Source organism: Rattus norvegicus, chromosome 3, assembly GCF_036323735.1.
Source record: "Rattus norvegicus strain BN/NHsdMcwi chromosome 3, GRCr8, whole genome shotgun sequence".
Lineage (NCBI taxonomy): Eukaryota > Metazoa > Chordata > Mammalia > Rodentia > Muridae > Rattus > Rattus norvegicus.
The window spans coordinates 129,548,234-129,557,575 of NC_086021.1; the positions used below are offsets into that span (position 1 = coordinate 129,548,234).

Genomic DNA, 9,342 nt, shown 5'->3' on the forward strand with positions numbered 1-9,342 from the left:
TCATATTTGTAAGTTACCAAAGTCAGTTCCCTTAGACACACAGGGCTCTTGTCTTTCCTTTTAAAATTTGTTTGTTGACTGTGTATGCTTGAGTGGGTGCCTGTGTTCGTGTGTGTGTGTGTGTGTGTGTGTGTGTGTGTGTGTGTGTGTGAAGTTGTCAAATGTCAACTTGGCAGAAGTTGGTTTTCTCTCTTTGGGTTCTGGGGACTGAATTCTGGTTGTCAGGCTTGACACTAGTCTTACCAGCACTCTCGACAGTTAAACAATAGTTTTTCTTTCGTTTTTCATTACCCAAGTAAGCCATAAATGGAAGTCCAAGAAAACAGGAATCCTCACATCCAAAAATCGGAGAGAACTTCCTCGCCTCTGGCTCTTGTTTGAGACAAAGCCTTGCTCTATCTTCAGACTGTTTTTGGACTTCTGGTCTGAGGCAGTCCTTCTCTTAGCTTCCCCAGTGCCAGGGACCGGAGTGTGTGCCACTTCTCAGTTTCCCCCTGTGACTTATTTCACCTACAGAACAAAGAAAATTACCTAAATTTATTAAGGGTACCCGAGGACGTTCTCCATCCAAAGCTCTCAGAGGAGAAACCTGTGAGAAGCAAGCTCAGAGATTCTCTGAGCTGTCTTTTGGACAGGAGGGTTTTTGCACACGGAACCCTGAAACTGCCCTTGTGTTCCTGGACTGAGGTTATAAACCAAGGGTTGAGTTCTGCCAGTCAATGTTCTTAATGGTCCTGGCTTTACTTTTCCAGAATGAAAACTTCAGGTCCTAGGTCTTTTTCTTACTGGGATATTGTTAGCAATTGAACGAATGAAGGCGATCCCAGCCAGAAATCTCCAAGATGAACCACCAGATACACCAAACTTAAGAGCACACCCTAGATCGTAGAACACGGTGCGTCCAGCCCCGGCTGTTTCAAATTATCATGGGACTTTATAAGAACATGAAACTGAAAATGGGAAAGTCCCTCTGTAACCTAGTTCGGCATCACCGGCTAGGAGACTGGTGACGGCCACCAGATCTGAGTTCGGATTGGCTGCTAGATCGGGGACTATATAAGAGTGCGCGCCCAGGCTGGCTCTCATTTCTGTCGTCCTGCTGACCGGACCGGCACGATGGCTCGCTCGGTGACCGTGATCTTTCTGGTGCTTGTCTCTCTGGCCGTCGTGCTTGCCATTCAGAGTGAGTGCCTCTTCCCCCTCTCTTGGCGTTAAGATTTGATTTCTCCTTAGTTTTCCTTCCCGACGGGATTGTCCAGGGCTGCGTCTCTCGGGAAAGGAGTGGGCGTTCTGCCGCCCGGCGGCTCTTACTGCTCCGATGCTACTGAGTGGATGTGGCTGTTTGCGAGTATGCGGACAGTCAGCTCTGGAGGTGGGGAAGGCTTCTCTTTTGCTCCTCTGTCTTCCGGAGCCCCTAGGCTCCCTGAGCGCAGCAGGAGGGTGGGGCTGCTCCGAAAGTGCGGGGTGGAGGGCTAAGGGCGTGTGGAAGCTAGGCTGCGACTCCGGGAAGTCAGACCACCGCTGCGCAGCTTCTTTTGCACTTGTAGAGCGCCTAAGTTCCAACCGAGCCGGAAGAGAAATGGGTGTGGGTCCCAGACTCTGCGATGTTTCCAAAGCTTTCTGTATTATTTATGTTGCTTTTAGTAATAACCATAAAGGCCGCTGGGTATGATAGCTTATTGCTCAGGACCTTGTGTGCCTCATAAGTTTGAAAGTATGTCTACGATGTAAACGTTAAGGTTCCTCATGTGTTAAGACAGGGAACTAGAGGAAGCATCGAGATTTAAAGTAACTTATTCACACAATAGACTAATGGCAGTCGGGGCCCGAATTGAGGCTGACCTATGCCATCTGTGGTAATGCAGGCTTTGGGCTGTAACTTCCATTTGTTTCTGGAAGTGCTCAGGCCTTCCTGGGTGGTAGCCTGTGAAGTAGCCTGGGATGCCTTGGGCCCCTAGTACCACACACACCACTTCCTTTTTGGCAAGCTGCCTGGTTCTTTCCGCGATGGAGCCTCTGCTTTCAGTTTTGAAAAAGCCTTAGACTTTGTCTCTAGTCAGGGAGGTTTGAACTCGGTGAGGATTATTTCCATTTGGTTACCAAGACTCTTGAGAGTAAGTAGTAACTCCCTTAGTCGTGGAGGTAGAAATATGGCAGAGCCCAGATTTAAACCCAGGCCAACACTAGTCTTAGTTGTGGAAGAGATGGTTCTTGCCCAGAGGATTCCAGGCAGGATGGACCTGGGCTCTGACCTCTGTGGCATTTAGCATGGCTTGTTACCAAAACCTCAAATGCAAGGGAATCTGTGGTTTATTTTACTTTAACTTTACAGGGAAAAAAGAATTCAAAGCTTGAGACCTTTGCCCTAGCTGGCCACAGTTCTTAGTCTTCCTCTCCCTACTTCCTTCCATGGGCAGATAAGTGGCTGCTCTTCCGAGACCATGCACACTGAATGGATATGTCTGAGAGTATATTATGGCTGGGCATAGTGGTGCACACCTTTAATCTCAGTATTTTGGAGGCTGAGGCAGGTCCATCTCTGTGAGTTCAAGACCAGCCTTGAAACACCAAAGAAAAAAAAAAGAAGAAAGAAAGAAAGTATATTGCAAGCCAAGTGTGATGAGTCATGACTGTGATCTCTGAACCGGGAAGCTGAGACAGGCGTTTGAGGCCAGTCTGGGAGACAGAGGCAGACTTTATCTCAAATAAATAATAAACAAGTATAAAACAAAAAATGGAGGGGGAAACAAAGAGCCAGTGCAATGGCTCATAAGCTATGGTGGGTGCATGCACGCGCACACACACACTTTCTCAGGAAAACATTATTATTATTATTATTTTCTTTTTAGAAACAGATATATTCATTAGCAATACCTTGGTATCAACTCTGCATATTCTACACAGTAGTACTTCTTGCCATGTTAGATGGGAAGCAGAAAGAGAACTCAACGGTGGCAGCATTATGGCTCAGCAGTTAAAAGTACTTGTCGTATAACCTGGCCACTGAGTTCACAGAACCCATGATGGAAGGAGGAAACTGTCTCTAACAACGGAAAGAGTTTATGGTATTTTCTTTCCATGTCCCTATAGTGTGCGGTCGTTATTCCCAACATGTTTAGTTACAGCAGTCATTTGGAAGAGCAAACTAGAAATCCATCTCCCCTCACATACATTGCTCCCCTTCTAGTGGAGTGCATGCTCGTCCGTTGTGGCCCTGCTTCTGCCTGCTGTCCTTTATCCATCCCAACCACATCGCTTAAAGCTTTGCTAGTGCCTGTGGTATTTACATTTTGTTTGGTTTCTAGCTCATGAAACCAGAAGTTTGTTTTTGGAATGCAAACTCTGGGCTGGAACAGAGAAATTTGTTTGCTAGGACTGCGCTCCGGGTTGGCTTGCATAGGAACCTAAGTAGGGAGGAGCCAAGGCTAACACCTGTCACCTGAGGGTAACTGCCCAGCTTTCCCCACTATATCAGACATATGCTGGGAAGTCTAGGGAGGAGCGATACCCAAAATGAAAGGGGATAAAAACAAGAGAGAAAGGGGGAGGAGATGACGCAGCACACAAGAACCGTGCGCGGGCTTTGATGTGAGTGCTACGGAGGGTGTGCAGAATGAGGTATGACATTTGAAAAGTAGGTGGGCTATGGGACTTATTAAGGGAAGGGGTGGGCACAGCTCTTAAGAACGTCCAGTGAAAGCTTCTTGAAAATCCAGCACAGCCTCCAGTGACAGAAGACAGTGCTAAACGCCAGGTAGGAAAAACAGAAGGTGTGCTTAGGATTTTGAGGCAAAGATGCTAAGCTCTCAGAATGTAGGCGGGTAGCCTTTTGGGGAAGCAGATCACTTGTCCGGAGTAGAAATGGCGCAGGGAGGAACAGAGGAACAGTTGTAAGACGGTGCGGGGTGCACACTGAGCTACACTTGACATTCGTCTTTTCTTGTGGCCCTCAGAAACTCCCCAAATTCAAGTGTACTCTCGCCATCCACCGGAGAATGGGAAGCCCAACTTCCTCAACTGCTACGTGTCTCAGTTCCACCCACCTCAAATAGAAATTGAGCTACTGAAGAATGGAAAGAAGATACCAAATATCGAGATGTCAGATCTGTCCTTCAGCAAGGACTGGTCTTTCTACATCCTGGCTCACACTGAATTCACACCCACCGAGACCGATGTATATGCTTGCAGAGTTAAACACGTCACTCTGAAGGAGCCCAAAACCGTCACCTGGGGTGAGCTTTCAAGTTCTTCCTTACCTTCTGTAAGCTCCATCTGTGTTGAGTCACAGCTTAAAACTGCTTTGCCATTTTAAAAACCTGCATTCTGAGACTGTTAGCGAATACCCCCAAAAGGCCGATCCGTAGTGCCAGCAGAGATGCTGGGAACCAGTATTTTCCTGCTATGAGCACAGGGAGCAGCAGCTCTACCCACTGTCCCAGACCTCTTTCCTCTTCTGTGCTTTCTCCAGCTTTCCTGGCAGCCTGATGCACACTAAGTGCCGGAGAGCATGCCAAGTAGGACAGGCCTTGGCCTGCAACCCCTGCCTTCAAGTACCTACAATTCTGGACTGTTCCAGTGCCTTGGCTAGTTTATAGACAGGAATGGATCTCTGGGTTGTTCTCAACAAGTACTCCAGGCTAGCAGCAAAAACCTAGTCTACCAGCCTTGTCGCTCACAACACTGGGATGTTTGTTAATACTTAGTAGTATAAAAGTAATGTTTTGTCTCCATTTCTTTTTTTGTAGACCGAGACATGTAATCAAGCTCTATGGAGGTAGGTTTCTTGACTTTGAGTAGTGGGCCTTTGTGGGGAGGTGGTTGGAGCTGGGGGTAGAGCACATGCCTAGCGTGTATAAGGCCTTGAGTTCTGGACCCAGCACTGCAGGAAGAGAATTGTTTGATTCACTATCCTAGGAGCTGTTTATAGACAGCTCAAACATGATAAGCACCACTGTATGAAAGACATTAATCAGGGTAGCTTGTCAGTAGCTACAGAAGAATCCTTTGGGGTCAGATTCCTTTATCCTGTGGATTGGCAGGAAGGAGGCCACATCACTAGCCCCTCTAAAGGGAGAACGGCACCTTTGTGTAGGCAGCAAGGCAGGTGGGAGGCCGCAATCACCCGCACAGCCTGCATGGGTGTGGCCGACCTGTTTGTACCCTGGCAGCTCTGCTGAGAAGGCCCTGGACAAGGGACATGCTCTTCACCCAGCAGAACCAGGTGACAGAGTCCCGCAGGTGCCCTTGGCCCTTTCAGTTTCAAGTTGGTAGGCACTAGGTTTACCTTCTAGAGGCTTCCAGACATTCGGGGAAAGAAGTGGACAGTGTTGTGACTCCATGTAAGGCACAGTCACTGAGGTGTCTGAAGGACAGCATGAGGGAATGTGGGCATCTCTGTCAGATGTTGTCTAGTGGTAGAAAATCCATCTTTTTAGTGAAATCCAGGGACCCTGGGGCCAAAAGCTCACTCGAATCTTGTATTATATTTATTTCTTGGAAAGGGGAATTGATGAAGGGGGGATGGGTGATCTGCCCAAACAGGCAGTTACCAAATGGTGGAGCCAGGACTCAGCTCCTTTAAGAAGGTGGCTGTCCTACAAACTCACTTGATGGTGAGGTCTGTAATGTAAATAACATATGTTCCACTAACTTTCTCCTTCCCCGACTCCCTTCCCTTTTCTTTTCAGCTCTGAATCATCTGGACCAGTTTAACTCCAGATCCGGTTTCTAATATGCTATACAATTTATCCACAAAGTAAAGAATAGCAATGAGCACACCATCTTCTTCATATCTTACCTTAAATATTTTATGCATGTTTTAAAAAAAATTGGAGACTAATATCCTAGATTTCCGGAATAATAAAGCTTCAATGAGTGTTTTGATCAGAATAATAAATATGGTTAAGAACAAGAGTTGATCATATGTCAAACCCTCTGTACTTTTATTAGTTGGATGCAGTTACTCATCTTTGGTTTATCACAGCATAAGTGATTTGTTTAAAAAACTTAAGAAACTTGAGATATTTTCTTTTTGGTAAGGTGAAGAGGCCTAGCTGAAGTCTGTCACTGTGCTTAGCAGCCTAGCAGTTCAATCCCCCACCCTCATGGCTACTTCTGCTTTGTTATTTTTACTAAAAATAAAAAACTAAAAAAAACCAAAAAACCAAAAACCTAAAAACATTTGTGCCAGAGTGAAGTGAAGTGGTTTCTAGGTAGCCTTAAATGTCTGCAAGCCTGTGTGCGGTTTTCATCACCCAAAGAGACAGTGGGTGTCTTAGAAGGTTCTTGTAGAAGCAGGTTCCTCAAACAAGGGTCCAGAGGAAAGGGACTAAGAAAGGACTCCAAGGCAGAACAGTAGGAGGTGCTCGATGAAGGGCAGGGGAGGAAACTGAGGGGAGTAGGGATTTCAGACGTGCTGGCCCCACAGGGAGCTCTAGAGCAAAGATCACATCTTAACGTTTGTCTTGGTGATGTGCACAGCCTGTTGCTGGCTCTACAGGAGCTTATGTTAGGATGAAAGCCCAGGTATTTTGGGGTATGATTATGGTTATCTGTGGCAAATTGTGTAAAGGCTGGGGTCTGGTTCTTACTGCAGGGCGTGGGAGGAGCATCAGGGACTACTGTGTTTCCTGGTAAATTCTGTTGGGCCTACAGCACACGCAGTCTGAAAACCCCACTCCTCCTCATTCAGCGTTTCAGCTAATGTTAAAGAGGGAATGCTAATTTGAAACTAAGTTTGAATCCTAATCTAACAAAAGTTACTATAACATTTCTGACTTGAGCTTCTAATTTTGATAGTTTAATTGTGTCCCCAAAGCTCCTTTTGTGGCTGGAGGTTTAGTCCCCGGGGTGGTGATGAGAAGTTGTGGGACCCATAAGAGGGAGTCTAGTGGGAAGTCCTGTCAAGGGACAAGGAGCCTTCTGAGTTCTGAGAGGGTTGGTATAAAGGCAGCAAACCTGGCGTCTTCTGCCCTTCTGTTGCTCCAGCATGTAAAGTACTCACTCCTGATGCAGTCCTCCATCGCTGTTGGGAAAGAGGAATCTATGGCATAGAGCCTGTGCTTATCACTAACATTTTGAAATTTCCAAACCCTTTAGTTAAATAAATCTCTTCTTCCTAAGTAGCTTGTATCAAGTATTTTGTTATGACAATTAATTACTGATTAATAGTAACTGTAACCCAGAAGTCATGGGATGATGATGTAGGAGTGAATGTATGTTAATGTATGTGTGCATGTATATGTGAGTTGTGCATGTGGGGGGGGGACAGGTGGGGGAGTACGTGTGTGTGAGTGTGCATGAATGTGTAAGGACTGGAGGATAGGCTGCTGCTGGATGTCTTCCCCAGTTGCTATCCCTCACTCTCTACCTTACATTTTGAGACAGTCACAGTGACCCTCAAGCTTGGAGATTAGCTGGCCATTCAGCCTCGGGGACCTTCTAGTTATCACCTTCTCAGCACTGGGGTTATAGGCACACCTACGTATAGGTTATACGTAGCACCACAACGAGCCTTTCTGGGAGTGATGAGGATTGAACCCAGGTCCTTAGCCCCTAAGACTGAGGCATCTCCTAGGCCCCCAGTACATGATATTTATGGGCTGTAGATGGGCCCAGGAGCCAACAACCTCCTGGGATAAAGTTCCTTGGGGTCCTAGGTGTAGTGTTTGATTTTCAAGTCTCCTCCTCTGTGGTTAGTGAAGTTTCAGCAGGGCTGACGACGGTTGTGTCACTACTTGGCTTAAGCTGCATAGGGAAACTCCATGGGACGCTCCTCCACAACCTAGAAAAAGGCAAAGGTTCAAGGCACAGAGACATCAAAAGAACAAGGCTGCACTGGCAGCCTAGGAACTCGGCAGAAGGAAAGAAGACTAGAATCACACCTCCAAAGACTGCTCCTGCAGCAGCCAAGAGCCCAAGAAGAACCTGGGTGAGGGACCTGGGAGAAAGAGCCCCACCCTCACTCCACCCCCACCTTGGAAAGGACCTCAGGGTAGGCTGCAGAGTTACAGATGTAGGGAAGTGGACCCTTCCCACTGTCCTGGTGGAACTTCGTTAGTACCTACAGTGCTAAGAAGGATATTTCCAATTTCCTGTCCCCAAGTCCTGGTTAAACCTTGACAGTAACCTTGTGTGTGTGTGTGTGTGTGTGTGTGTGTGTGTGTGTGTGTGTGTGTGTGTGTATTTGTGTCTTTGTGTCTTCTTTAGCACCACACTGACTGATTGCCAGATTGCTTTGAGCCCCAACAATGGCTCTAACACGAATGTAGTATTGTTGGCTCTGTGATACTTTTCTGAAATGGTGACAATCTATATAAAATTCCCCAAACAAACAGACAAAAATCCCCAATTACACCCTTTGAGTTGCTTTGCATTTATCCAGCTATATTAACCTAGTATAGCAAGTGTTCAACAAAATTTCAAGAAATAAATCCACAGGATAGTAAATTCTGGTTCTAAAGAAATGTGTAGGCTGCAACTTCTGACCTTCAGTTTCTGGACACTAAAAGTAATGTCACTATTGGAGCAACCAGAAAATGTCCTACTAACTTTCAAAGCCTTACTAGGAGACTGACAACAGTAGGATTGCTGATCTATTTCTGCAGTTAGATGTAGAGAACCATCACCCTTCCCCTTTGTTGTAAAGGGCTTTGGCTAAAGAGGAAACTAAGAGGCAGTGGGGGTGTCCCTTCTGCTCACAGCCTGGTGATGTGGCAACCTTCCTGAGTGGGCAGACCTGCCTGTTTGGGAGGCCATGGCAACAGGGATGGGGTCAAACAGCAGGAGTGGAATTCCAGGTGGTGTTTGTACCTTATCAACCGGCATTGTGGCCTCCGCTCTGCAACCTGGGTGTTCCTGTGACAGCCTTCTCCATGTTTCAATATCTATGCAGCCTTGTGAGGTCCTCATGTCTCACCAGTGTAGCCAGCTCAGCACATATTCAGGTGCATGCTTCTCGTTCTCCTACCCATGAGTTACCCTGGCAGTAGATGAGAAGGACATAATACCTAGATCCAACATGGGCTGCTGGAGCCTGGGTGGAGACCAGGTGATGGTGGGCTCTGCTTTCTGGAGCTGCCGAGCCCCACTGGTGGGCCTCTCTTTCCCCGGCTGGAGTAAGAAAGTATACTGTAGCCATGGCCTATGATCATGAGATGCAGGGCAGGGTGGAGAGGGCCCATCATTATTGCCTGGATCAATGGGGTGATGCTTGTGATGGAGTACAAGTATCCACACCTGCTACAGTATCCACACCTGCTACAGTATCCACACCTGCTACAGTATCCACACCTGCTACAGTATCCACACCTGGGCTCCACTAATTTTCCTCTTAGGCTTCCA

The 9,342-nt window shown here is 46.9% G+C and overlaps 1 protein-coding gene across 2 annotated transcripts; it reads left to right on the forward strand.

The window, feature by feature from the left end:
* Positions 1-1,002: 1,002 nt before the first annotated feature.
* On the forward strand, positions 1,003-7,121 carry B2m (beta-2 microglobulin). Of its 2 annotated transcripts, NM_012512.2 has the most exons (4): positions 1,097-1,183; positions 3,954-4,232; positions 4,746-4,774; positions 5,688-7,121. In NM_012512.2, exons 1-3 carry the CDS (start codon positions 1,117-1,119, stop codon positions 4,757-4,759), a joined length of 360 nt encoding a protein of 119 aa, NP_036644.1. In that variant the 5' UTR covers positions 1,097-1,116; the 3' UTR covers positions 4,760-4,774; positions 5,688-7,121. The 2 variants fall into 2 exon arrangements, with proteins under 2 accessions (XP_063139144.1, NP_036644.1); XM_063283074.1 differs by having other exon boundaries at positions 1,003-1,183; positions 4,746-5,780.
* The last annotated feature ends 2,221 nt before the right edge of the window (positions 7,122-9,342 follow it).

Excerpts from the sequence above, each read along its gene's own strand:
- B2m (XM_063283074.1), top strand. The coding sequence starts at position 1,117 with ATGGCTCGCTCGGTGACCGTGATCTTTCTGGTGCTTGTCTCTCTGGCC. Across the intron at positions 1,184-3,953 it reads CGTCGTGCTTGCCATTCAGA|AAACTCCCCAAATTCAAGTG; the intron begins GTGAGTGCCTCT and ends TGTGGCCCTCAG.